Source organism: Alosa sapidissima, chromosome 19 (genome assembly GCF_018492685.1).
Source record: "Alosa sapidissima isolate fAloSap1 chromosome 19, fAloSap1.pri, whole genome shotgun sequence".
Lineage (NCBI taxonomy): Eukaryota > Metazoa > Chordata > Actinopteri > Clupeiformes > Clupeidae > Alosa > Alosa sapidissima.
Window position 1 is genome coordinate 26,666,579 of NC_055975.1, and position 13,422 is coordinate 26,680,000.

At 41.1% G+C, this 13,422-nt stretch overlaps 2 protein-coding genes and 1 long non-coding RNA gene across 5 annotated transcripts in view; 1 reads left to right on the forward strand and 2 right to left on the reverse strand.

The window, feature by feature from the left end:
* ahctf1 (AT hook containing transcription factor 1) overlaps positions 1 to 2,019 on the reverse strand; it is a 27,679-nt gene extending 25,660 nt beyond the window's left edge. For both annotated transcript variants that reach the window (XM_042071334.1, XM_042071333.1), the window contains exon 1: positions 1,768 to 2,019. The gene's annotated coding sequence lies outside the window, so the exon portion shown is untranslated. The remainder of the gene's footprint in view (positions 1 to 1,767) is intronic.
* Positions 1 to 5,989, forward strand: part of LOC121692621 — a 12,991-nt gene extending 7,002 nt beyond the window's left edge. Inside the window, exons 2-4 of the long non-coding RNA XR_006025289.1 lie at positions 4,706 to 4,711; positions 5,834 to 5,838; positions 5,919 to 5,989. This is a non-coding gene — a long non-coding RNA (uncharacterized LOC121692621). The remainder of the gene's footprint in view (positions 1 to 4,705; positions 4,712 to 5,833; positions 5,839 to 5,918) is intronic.
* Positions 5,676 to 13,422, reverse strand: part of snap25b (synaptosome associated protein 25b) — a 32,017-nt gene continuing 24,270 nt past the window's right edge. Inside the window, exons 5-8 of one of the 2 annotated variants that reach the window (XM_042071345.1) lie at positions 11,462 to 11,576; positions 7,795 to 7,911; positions 6,433 to 6,577; positions 5,676 to 5,987 (exon numbers count right to left, since the gene is read on the reverse strand). In XM_042071345.1, the coding sequence (XP_041927279.1) occupies positions 5,919 to 5,987; positions 6,433 to 6,577; positions 7,795 to 7,911; positions 11,462 to 11,576 (446 nt within the window). In that variant the 3' untranslated portion in view covers positions 5,676 to 5,918. Of the gene's footprint in view, positions 5,988 to 6,432; positions 6,578 to 7,794; positions 7,912 to 11,461; positions 11,577 to 11,812; positions 11,934 to 13,422 lie in introns of both variants that reach the window. The other variant, XM_042071347.1, reaches the window with a different exon arrangement.

The following is a 13,422-nucleotide window of genomic DNA, read 5'->3' on the forward strand; positions in this document are numbered from 1 at the left end:
CACTAGGCCCACCAGGACACTGAACTCACTTGACTTAATGTGGAAGTAAGGCTTAGGGCTGTGTGCTCAGTGTTCTATGCAGCTGTGAACTGCTCTTTTTTTAATATTGATTTAGGCGTGGTCCTATTTCTATAAGTCTCTGACCATGCTGATATATTAACTGAAATAGCTAGTACTGTACTAGCACAACGCCACATAAGCTAGGCCTACCCTTTCGCAAATATCCTGATGTAGGGTGTATATTCTGCAGGAGATAAGACTATAGCTAGCAACGATGAATGTGTTGGGCTGAGACATAGAAAAGCATAGTCCACAACTTTAGCGATCTGCACTTATTTTCACCTACTTGCGTGTAGTTTTCTTGAGCTCCGGAAAACACGCAAATAGTGCCCCCTATATACAAGCCTTCTCATGCAAACGCTCTAGGATTTGAAAATGTGCCCGCGCAGATGTTGGGGAATGGCAGTCCGGATCACAAAGCCTCAACGTGGCCAGCAAAACTAGAGACATCGGACAGTTAACATTTAACGTTAACGACCAGACGTCTTCGCTCGATATAATCAGGAAATTAATAGCGATGCAGAGTATATGCTGTGGTTACAGATTTTGCTTCCTGATTCTACACGAGTTACCCAGATTGGTTGACTTTTACGTCCACCACTTTCACCAAAGGAAATTAACAATGTGCAGCTTATTAAGAGTATGTCAAGCATGAGCTTATATTAACATCAATGTTTTACACAAAAAGATAAATGTTCACGCCAGATACATCTGGTTATTGACCACGTAAAGGAAATTGTTAGCATTAATTTGATATTCTACAGTGACACACTGGCTGCTTGGCCTCATGTTCAAGGCCCAATTTTGTTCGGCTAATGGCTCTCATTAACTGAGCTGTTCAAATGAAAAGAGGCTAAATGCACACACTTCACATGTCATTAATGACACAAAGTAGACATGCTACTAAAGACTTATGACGCCGTGAAATTGACTCCTAAATTACAGCGGCACAGTTACAAGTTAGCAAAAGGCATCACACGCTTTTCACCGGTTTTTCGTGACATGCTAACGTTACCAGTTAAGTTGGACAACTTCAAACGACCTAGCAACCACACTATTGACGCAGTTTTATGTTTGATGACAAAAAACAATTGACCAATAATTTCAAAAACACTTTCAGTTGCAGTATCTGCCAGTTTGTGCTTTTGCTGGACTAAATAGCAAACCTTTTACCTAGCTTTGTAAAAAAAAAAAAAAATCAACATTAGCTAACGTTACCAGAATGACATGCCGTTAGCGACACACTGCAAATTAGCCACCAAAACATCAGACATCTCAACAAGCAACACGACAAAATAACTACTAAAACGTATCGGTCACGGCAATAGCCATTGTGCACGAATACCATATATTTACATGTAGCTAGTAATAGCAGCTTAGCAACTGACTACCTCTTGGTAGGTTAAGTCAAACTTTGCATTACTCAAGCAAACGCTAGCTACCAAGCTAGGAAGCCTTGTGCTAGCTAGCAATAGCAGCTAAATTGGCTGAACCACAATTTAGTGAATTTATGAACTGAGATTAATGCCTTTAAAATTACCCTGCATTTATTAATAGACTAGAGGTTGACACAATTGATCCATTTATCATTATGTATGATTTCTAACACCAGGATAGAATAAACCGGTTGGTCAAACATAACGTGGTCAGTTTGCTGATAGACTAATATGCTAGCATTGCTAGCCTGAGTTGAGATAGCAAACGTACCTGTCTGATGTTGACGGTTTCAAAATACTGTTGACTCAAATGTGTCCTCCGATGCGACTTTTCTTCTGTCATAATCCGCCCTTCTCACATGCACGTTTGCTAAATTGTATAGACTTAGAAGACGACTCTGACAAGACCAAACTACAATTTCTAACGGTGGACCTTGACTTTTGAGACTTAGCGGCTGTCTGCCCTAACCACTAGGACTTAAACGCAAGCGCCATTTCCATATCGCTGTGTAAAGTATTGCGTATAAAATTGCCGTGGAAAATCCCGTAGACGTCAAAGCGCCAGAAATGTTACCGCGAGATTTCAAGCGATTTTCACCCAATAATTTGTAGGCCAACAGTTTGCTTAATTTGAGGCCTACATTGATTTAAGAAAATAATTGTGTAGGCCTGTATCGTAGGCCTAAACTTTTTTCTGTACTTTGTTCTGTAACCATTGATAACTTTTCTTGATGACCACGCTATAAAATAAGATAAATGTCTGACAACAAAATACTGAGCCATCCATGACTTTAGATTATCATAATAATTGCCATAATAGACCTATTCATATAATGCAATACATGCAAACATAGGCTTTTAGGAGTTATGTGTGTAAACTAAACTACAGTAACTGGGTTGAAACTATAGGCCTGGCCTTGGGTTTGCAGATACTGTCACCACTAGATGTTGCTGTGGGTACAAATAGCAAGCTTTTTCTATAGGGCCATATTTCATGAAAGGTGCTCTGTTGTGACTCTATTAATTGAACCTAGGATATAATGTGTAGGGCTAATGAATTATTACCATTCTTAGGCCTACTGTTATTGTTTTTATTGTTCAATTGCATTTCATTTGATATATCTTTAATTTATGATAAACTCCCCTTTCCCTCTATACAGTATTTCTCTGTCTATCTCTCTTCCCCTGTTCCACTTAGTGCCCACCTACCTCACAGTAAGACCTAACAGTGCTTTCAGCTTATGTAAGTGTTTGCTGTCTCTCCCTCCCCCACATCATATCCCTTCTTGGCCATTGCTTTCAAAATTATGAACTCATCTAATCTCCTTTCACTTACATTGCTTTCACCAGTTTATTCTCAGCCCCTTATCGGCATTTTGTGTCACATAAACACATGCGAGTTGCGCTACTATGTGCGAAGTATGGCAAAAAAGGGCACCATTTTCAGCACCTGCTATTCATTATGTATCGTTATGTTCTAATTGTGGTGGAAAGGATGCAGTTGCATACAGGAAAATGAGTAGGCAGAGAGGTGTGACAGATGCAGCATGTACACAGTGAAATTATGGGATACACAAAAATGGAGTGCGTGGAGGGCAGAACAGAAAGGGAAGTGGGGGTAGGTAGGGGAAGGGGTTGGGTACAGAAATGTATCTGCAGTCATCCTGCTATCTAGTAATTCCTCACGACTGATAACGCCCACAGGAGGGTAAAGCTGGGTCATTTCAATAAAAAAAACAAAGAGAATGAAAAAGTAAACTTAAGAAAATGGATGAGGCAATTTACACTTCCTCTTAGTTGACAGCCCAAATCATTTACATTTATTAATTTAGCAGACACTTTTTAATCCAAAGTGACTTACATATACTATATTATAAGGGTAACACTGTCCCCAGCGCACCATGCTAAGTGCCTTGCTCAAGGGCACAATGGTGGAAGCCGGGAATTGAACCTACAACTTTTCAAGCTACTGTATTAGCCCAGCTCATTAACCACTACGTTACCACCGCCCCTTAAAACACTTACCTTTGCAAAGAATAAGTACAACATATATACATTACTGTGAGTGTCTGAACCTTGGAAGACATGACCTACCATGCAGCCTACTGGCTGGGTAAAAGCAGTGATAATGCAAGCGCTTAGAAGAATGCAAACTGACCTGGAACAAGAACCGTGATACAGGTGCTGTCATACAAGAAGGAGGCTGTGGTGTTTTGAAGCAGCTGATTTATTCACTGCTGAGATCAGGGTCTGATGAGACTGAGGTCCTATCAGCTGCAGAGAAGGGCTTGGATTATAATCTCACACAGAATGAGAGTGGAGAGGGTTAACAACACCGAAACCAACTGTGTTGATTTAACTGTGGAAAAAACACTGTGGACGATGAAATATATATTTACCTATAAATTAATTGTATAGTTGCTTTAATGGTGCATAAACTGTGAACAACACAGCAGCTGTGTGTAGACATATTTGATTTTATGTGATTATAACACATGCAATGCAATGCAATGCAATCCATGACAAGAATATCCATGACAAGAATAATGTAGTTTCACTGAAGTGTTGTATCACTGAAACTGTTGCATTGGTAAGACTTAGTGTTTACCTATCTATATTTCATATTTATTTAGGATCAAACATTTGTGCTGTCACAGCAGCATGGCAAAACTATGAGAAAGCTGGGGCTGAGCTGTAGGTTGTATGTTTATGGATGGGAGAGGAGAGAGTATGGTTTTGTGTGTGTGTGTGTGTGTGTGTGTGTGTGTGCATGGCGGTATGTGCTGGGTCTTAGTGACGTAGCCTAGCACTAATCTCCAAAGCCCCAAGCTCAAAGAGGATATCCATTAGTACAATGTACGCCCATTCCTACGGTGTCACATCATCAGAAGCCATTTGCCATTCCCTACTTCCTTCCCACATATTCAACTGATGTCAATTACAATCAAAAACAAATGCCAGTTTGCTATACCTCAGAAAGTTACATCATGTGAGAAAGAAATGTGTGTGTGTGTGTGTGTGTGTGTGTGTGTGTGTGTGTGTGTGTGCAAGAGAGAATACATGTGTTCATGTTTTAATCATGCAATTACTAGTCCATACTTACATAAGGGATAAAATAATGCAATTTTATATCTTAAATATTGATGTTACATCATAGTAATGACCAAAAGATTTCATTATGAACGAGTTGGTGGGAGGAGAAGGGGGAGGGGGGGGTACGCGGTCAGCTTTATGCTTGCAGCATGAGCCTATAGATACCGTTCCAGCTTCAAACAGATCTCTATGCATTCAAGCACAATCAGGTCGGAGAAAAGCACATGCATTCAAGCACAATCATATCCTTGAAAATGGCCACTGCTTTTAAAGCGCTACACAGCCACAGGGTATCTCAGTGATTCTGTGTCAGTTTCATTGGAAGATGCATCCCACAAGCTACAGTGTGACCGACTTTTGAGTGAGTGTATCAGAAAAGAAAAACAATAAAAGAAAAATGATGAGAAGTGGACTATTTGTTTGTGTTTTGGTCATATAGTTTATTTTTAATGGCATGAACTGGTTATTTTACAACGATGACCACATAATGCTGATATACAGACACAGGAGTAAAAACAGTGGCACTATTGCAAAGTTGCAGGAATGTGATACTCTCTGTCTTGTCCTGATATTGACCATAGATACCCCCACATGTTACTGCCATGTTAGATATTTTTACAGTGTAATGTTTCGTTTACGCACAGTATCCCTAAATCTATCACTAATAATAGTACACAGTATGCAATGATATCACACATGATGTGTCTAGCTACTTGTAAAGGGACAGGGTCAGATGAAGGGAACACAACCATTCTCTTTTGTACATTACTTGCTAATTCACACTGCCATCCTTCTCCTCTCTTGTTTCATTACATAAAAATATACAGCATGGCAGTAGTGAAAAGAAATTAAGCCATTTACTGCCTTTTACTGTGAAGTACAAACAGAAAAAAAGAACAATTGAATCACGTGAAGCATTTTTTCAATATCCTTCATCCAAAAAAGGTGGACAAAGATATAATAAATATGTATATATTTAAAAAACAAAGAGAAACAAAAGAAAATTAAAACCTCACACATGAACTCTAAGCCATCAAATATGCACTATATACAACCTTTGGAGAGAGAGAGAATTGGAGTTCATAGACAGTAATCATTTACCAGCACTATCGTTTACAGTAAAGAGGCCAAGACAGACGATACAGGACAACATTTTTTTTTTCTCTACAGGAGTCAGTAGGGACAGATATGTGCCTGTGTGCAAACCTACTGTATCGGGACCGGGTGAATAACCATGATAAAAGCACATGTGTACCATGGCAGGTACAGCGTAGGTGGGTACTTGGCTGGGGGGAGGGGGGGTGAAAGCACTTCTTGTATAGGAGGAAGTTAGCCACTGCCCAACATCTTTGTGGCACGCTGGTTGGCGTCATCAATCCGGGTCTTGTTGGAATCAGCCTGTAGGAGAGAGAACGAGATGTCAAGCACATAGCCTACACACAGGCGGTCCATGTGAATATTAGGTGGGTTAAAACCCATTAGACAAAATCATTTTTTTTATCATACATTTAATAAACCTGCTGACTTTAAAACTTCATCATTACTGTTTCAGTTACTTGTCAGACCCTTATAAAAAGATTTTTAAGTTTTAGTGTCCCTAGTGGAGTATTACAGCCATGATAGAAGCGGAAAGTTCCTTGGAAGTCTGTTTATCAGTATCCTTAGCTGCCTTTAAATCTTGTCAGTAGTCCATCTGTTCTTTTGAAATGTATCCAATCTAATTGGTTTTATGTAGGTAACCAAATAGCCTAAGTTTGAGTCGAGCTGAATTGAGTCAAGTCAAAACCGGACCTGACAAAGGCCAGGATCACCTCAGACCCGTTCTAAGTGGACCCATCCTTACCATTTCCATAATCCTGTCGATCTGGCGGTTCTGAGTATCGATCTCGTTGCCCATGTCCAGAGCCATGTGACGCAGGTTACCGATGATGCCACCCACTTGTTCCAGGTTCTCATCCATCTCGTTCTCCCTGGCGTCGTCTGTTACCCTGCAAAATCACCAGAGTGGCTTGGTTAAATGCGCACTGACCGCTGTTAAACACACATTGCAGGTATACCGCATGCCAGGAAGCTTAAAGAGCATTAAGGATGCCAATGACCTCTTGGAACATCAAAAGCTGTTAGGGTCATGGCAACTTTGCACAATCCATTGCATGGACATAACAAACAACTACTTGCTGAGAGAGGAAGAAATATGAATACTGTAAAGAAAAGATGCACAATGGCATCACTTGCAACTAACTCTCTCTACAACCTTTCACATGCATAAATAATATACGGTATTAGTATTCTAAAACTTATTTGACACTTTTAAAGAAAGCATTGCATGCATATTTAGCATGTATAATGATATAATGTCAGCAATAAATTGGCATGTTAATGAGAGTGTGGACTGGACCCCCTATAATATCTTTTTGAGAAAAGAAAGCAAACTGCTCCAGTTATCATCTACCTCTGGGACCAGCCCATCCCTAAATCTGGCACGAGTTTCACATCCTTATTTATTCATTCATCTGGCTGACATTTTCATCCACAGTGACTTACATACGCTACACCACCACCCCGAGTCTACTGGGTCTTTGCTTTATCATTACATTACATTACTGGCTGATGCTTTTTAACCAAAGCGACTTCCAACAAGGGAAACAATCAAGAATTGTGATTTATCACTGTCAGATTTGAGGCCAGAGCTGATCCAGGCCCCCTTATCATCAGTTACATCTCCACCCTGACCAGACAGTGTAACTCCGTACGCCATCCAGCATCATGGGACGGCGGAAGTGTAGCAGGGCTAAGGAATTGGATTTGCATGTAGTAGCCAGACAAGCTGTTCAAGTTGTTCTAGGATTCTAAGTCCCGGCTACCACCATTGTGCTATTGGGCAAGGCTTAACTTAACTCTGAGTTACTCTGGGGAGACTGGCCCTTGTAATAACTGGCATATACATAAATCACTTTGGATAAAAACGTCAGCCAAATAAATCATTATATGTAAACATCACGGCACTACTTCCTAATAGCACCCCCTACTGGTAGCAGTCTCTCTCTTTAGCTCCCACTCACCTGCGGATGTAGCCCCCACCTCCTAATAGCACCCCCTACTGGTAGCAGTCTCTTGTTTAGCCCCCATTTACCTGTTTATGTAGCTTCCACCTCCTAATAGCGCCCCCTACTGGTAGCAGTCTCTCTTTTTAGCTCCTACTCACCTGCGGATGTAGCCCCCACTGATGGCCATCTGCTCCCTTTCGTCCATCACACGGGCAGGCTGACTGGACACCACGCCGTCCTGGTTGTTGGCCCAGGACTGACCGCGATCCTTCAGTCTGCGAAACACATAGAAACACAGTGAGTGAGAGGCTCCACATAACATACACACAGCTCAAGGCAATAACCTATTCACATCAAGATGAATGGGAGTGCCATTGAGCAGTATTGTAGTAGCATGCTAATACCACTAGCCTACTCTACATAACTGAGAACTGAGATTTCTTAGTATTGATTAAAAATGCAGTGGCTACTGGACCTTGCTTTTGTAAAATAACTGCTAACTGTTTGACCAAACCGATGTTATTTTTTTTGTGACCATGCAGTGGTAAAATAATGATTTCAGCCATCTGAACAACTTTGAACTAAACGATTTAGTTAACTCACTGTTCAAAAAGCTGTCAGTTTGACCGTCAGTGTACTTCATCTGCTCCAGTACAGTGTGTTGAAAATAAATAACCCTAATTCAGCATGCAGCCAACCTTACCAGCAGTAATTACAACCTAAAGTACTGCCTATTCACTACAACGTAGGTGTGCTTGGTCAGGTAGGCATAGCATACAAAAGAAGGGTAACGGTACAGCATTTATAGAGAGGAGAGACAGTGTTCATCAACCTGTCTACCAAAGACTGCTTTGACAGCGTTTGTATTTTCTACCCACACATAAGCTGAAAAAGTTGTTTTTCTCAGAATATGCTTAGGGATTTAGTTTAACATAGCCACTCAGTCCAGTAGTCACTCAAAGAAAGAAATCAAAGATGAATATTTAAGTCAGTAAATCAATTATACACCGAAAAAGATAAACAAATATGCTCAAGATAAAACAATGACCACCAATGGTAGATATACAAAGACACAGACAGACAGACAGACAGACAGACAGACAGGTGGATAGACAGATGAACAGGCAGACAGGAGGACCCACAGATAGACAGGACAGGATGGGAAGATGTTACACTGAACAACAGGAAGAGGTGATGGCATGATAAGGGGCACACATACACTGCTGGTTGTATTGAGAACAGAAGGAGGAAAACAGCATCATCACATTAAATGATTCATCTTGACATACAAACACATGCATTTAGCATAGTAGCATTTAGCATAGTAGCATTTAGCATAGTAGCATTTGGCAAACGCCCCATGCCATCAGGCATTAAAATAAGGTCTGGTCTGACAATAACTTCAAGAACCTTTTGGAGATTTGCTGTCATGATACATTTATACATCAGGACACATTGGAGTTGAGACATGTAATAAGGTAACATTTTTTAAAAAAGTATATTGATATACATATAGCAATTGACACCATTAATTAAATATAGCTCTTTCTATTTAGAAAATGTGTGCTCCAAATTAAATTTTCAATAATTAGCAATTAGAGTAAAACAAATGACCTCCAAACCAGACCTTGTTTACTTAATACCATTAATATTTTATTTGAGCCAGATGTCTTTAAAGAAAAAACAAACTTCTGCTTTCAGTGTATACAAACATGAGAACTATTTGTACAGAGAAATTCTGGAAACATACAGTGCATGCTCTTAATGGTAAACACTGAAGCCATGCAAATCATGTTCCAATACACGTGCAACATGAAAACATGCATAATGAAAAGGAACTAAGGAGTCCAAGGAAGACGTCAGTAGTTCTTATATCACAGAAGTGACCGGCTTTCTTGGTAGCTGCTCACTGCGCACCAAACCCCATCTCATACATGCCCGTGTTTAGCATTTTTAAGGGCTTATTTTGTGTAGTCCAAGACTCGAGGCTGGTTAGAATGTATGCGGTTTGAGAATGGTGTGGTTTTCAGATGAATTGGAGCTGAAAGGAAATTGATAGTGACTACCGGTTCATGATAATTTCTGTTGATGGGGGGTTGTAGAAAGATAGAGAGATAGAGAGAGATAGAGATAGATAGATAGATAAAGAGAGAGAGAGAGAGAGAGAGAGAGAGAGAGAGAGAGAGAGAGAGAGAGACGCAGGTGGATGACTCTGTAAACGCAGCTGTGGTTGTTGGGCTTGACTGAAATGGGACCCAGGTGATCTCTAATGCTACAGCAGACAAGAGGAACCAGTCAGATGAAATGCCTCTTTATGCTCTCCCACTCAACATGTACCACTACTTGTGGAAATAGCTCTAGAAGCTCTGCGTGAACACCGTTTTCACAAAGGCCCTCAGTTGACAGCCTGCTGAGAGATGCAATGGCTTCAAACATACGATACATCTGAATAAAAAACATGCATTTGCATTTTTTGTTGCTGTTTAGAAAGGTGAGATCTATAAGCTCATTTCTGTGCTCTTGTGCTTTCAGCCTAATGCCTGCTTTCTGACATTTTCCCACACTGCCTTCAAGGCTGTATTCATCTCCAAAACAACTCACACACACACACATTTTACCGTATTTTAACATATACAGGGTGACATCTTTTGATTAATCACATTATCAATTTAATGCGCCCTTTTTAAATTACGTTGGCTGCACAGCAGAGGTTTCCTGCACTCATGCAAGTCAGATGGAACCACAGATAGTGTAGCCTCAAGCAAACAGATTAGATTTGTGTCCAACCTTAACCTTTCAGCAGGGGAAGAGGAGAATGTTTTTAACATTCTAACAAAAGATTCTGTTCCGTAACAATGTAAGTTTCTAAAATTCGATGTTGAATTTAATGAGCCCAGATATTCTTTAGAACATTAATTTTCTAAAGAATAGAATAGAATTCTTTAGAACATTCCCATCACACTGGGCACAAGCTCAAGTGACACGCTACGTCACTACCTTGTCACTGCAAGTTATGGATTGGAGGCAGCCTGCCTTTATTACAAAGCTGTGGCTGCCTGAATTAAAGTCGTTTGACATTTAAAGCGTTCCCAGCCTCGGTCAGGAGACCACTGAAGCATGGCAATCAGCATGTGTTCAAATGGCAACGTTGGAAAGGCCTACGGCTTGGCCTGGGTTGCATTGCATGGGCTGGAGATGCATTATTGCCAAGGCAGAGGACCAGTTTAACAGGACTCCTGCTACATCCACCTCTATCCACACCCATCACTGACGCCCAGACAGGCAAAGTGAGACGAGGGTTAGAGAAGAGGAAGAATGGTATGAGATGGCTCGCTGGGTATGAGATGGCTTAGTGTGACTTGGCATACCATGGTGTGGTTTTGGTATAGCGTAGCATGGCATGGTATGATGTGGCTTGGTATAGTGTAGCATGTTGTGGTGTGGCTTGGTATAGCGTAGCATGTTGTGGTGTGGCTTGGTGTAGCGTAGCATGTTGTGGTGTGGCTTGGTATAGTGTAGCATGGCACGTTGTGGTGTGGCTAGGTATTGCGTGGCATGGTGTAATAAGAAGTGGCTTGGTATAATATAGAATGGTATACAGAATGGTGTGGTAGTATGGCATGACTTGATATGGTACAGCATGGCATGATGTGGTCTGACGGCTGTGGCTTTTATATGGCATGGGATAGCTTGGTGTGCCATAGCAGGCAGCAGTACTGGTCATTTTGTGGATGGATGGTCATGACCACCACATATTTCTCATGAGGTTTTCGGGCGAACAGGAAGGCAGGCATGCAGGCATGCAGGCAAGCAGGCAGCACCTACTTGTTGCAGCATGGGCACACTCCACAGAGATTGCCTAGATCCGTCAAATTCTTTTCTGCTTCTTTCATGTCCTTATTGATTTGGTCCATCCCTTCCTCGATGCGCTCCAGTTGCTCTGATTAAACATTAGTTAAAATATCGCCCCCAAAAAAACAAAAACAAAAACAAACACAAAAAAAAACACCACAAATAAAAAAGAGAACGGGGGGAGGAGGAGAAGAATAACAAGGGAGAGGAGACAAAGAACAGGGAGTAATTATTCACACACACACACACACACACACACACACACACACACACTGGACACTAGCACATGGGCCAAGAGCTGACAGACCCTTGACCAGTACCTACTTGCTACAAGGACACATTTCCATAATTCCACAGCATTTCCCCGGATCTTTTAAACTTTTCTCGGCCTCCTTCATGTCTTTGTTGATTTGGTTCATGCCCCCCTCAATACGATCAAGTTGCTCTGGTCAGGACAAAGGGGGATGATAAGGATGAAAAAGAGGTGCTTTGCTTTTGTGACAAAAACAAAAGAAAAAAAAACATGAAACAAGCAATGGAAACAAAATTGTGAAATGTAAAAGCATCTAAATGGCTAGTTTGGATTGAACACATGATGATAGGCGAACATGCAGGCAATCAAAAGGACGTGTGGAAAACGTGAAAGCTCTGGCAGTTAATGTGCCATCTCACTAGGGATCTTATATCCAGCAACTAAAACAAACATGGCAGCTTTTAATGCTCTGTGAACATACTGTGAGGCTACAAAGCTATACATATAAATATCAACATAAATGAAATATATCCGTCATGTGGTATTATTAGAGAAATAACATAAGACAGCACATGGCCCACGCCCAGCATTCAGACGTCCATGCCAGGCATTACGGTAACTGGCTGGCATCAGAGTAAAGGCCTGCCACCAAGCCAACATGAACATGGATATATAGTGTGTGTGTGTGTGTGTGTGTGTGTGTGTGTGTGTGTGTGTGTGTGTGTGTGTGTGTGTGTGTGTGTGTGTGTGTGTGTGTGTGTGTGTGTGTGCGTGCGTACATGCGTGCGTGCGTGTTTGTGTCTGTAATTTGAATCTGGAAATTGATTCCGCTGAGTGAGTAGGCTACACCCCATGGCCTGGAGCCTTGCAGGAGATGTGCAAATGACAGACACCAACGCTCATGGGGATTTTAGCTTCTTCGCTAGCACACTAGCCTGCTATGTTCAAGGGTGTGGGATTGAGGTGTGTGTGTGTGTGTGTGTGTGTGCGCGTGTGGTGTGTGTGTGTGTGTGTGTGTGTGTGTGTGTGAATTTGGGGTAGGGGACTGAGAAAAAGACACAAATAGACAAAAGCTGAATATAGAATAAAACGATCGAAAGGTTTGAGGACAGAGTGACAGACATACTGTAAATGCATTCATGGACACATGGATGCATTCTTCTGATGGCGGGTTACTCAGGTGACTAGACGCCTTACAGTAGGTTATGGGATTAGAAACTATGAGCATTGGGCTATATTAAGCATTTCAAATGATTTATTGAACTTTTTATGATCCCAAGGACAAGGAGGAAATTAAGTTAAAGCAAAAATGTCAGTTTATTGCCTACTGATGTAAAAACACTGATCAGATATCATAGCATTACTGCACAGTTCCTGCAATTTCTTGCTTCTCGCTTGTGGCCCACTGAATATAAACAGAAATTATAGTGTACATAATTGTTATTGGCTATCGGATTCGAGGCATAGTGACTCGACTACAACACTGATGTACACTATAAACTACTGTTATTATGCACATTATTAGCCAGGTAGTGTGCATACTGTAGAAATGGCAATTAGATGAGCATATTAGACAAGCATTTGTTTGTTTTTTTAATAGAGATGCTTTGCTTGTGGGTATAGTGTATCTAAAGCGACTGTTGTGATGAAGACTGAATTCCCTTCTATTCTATTCTATTCT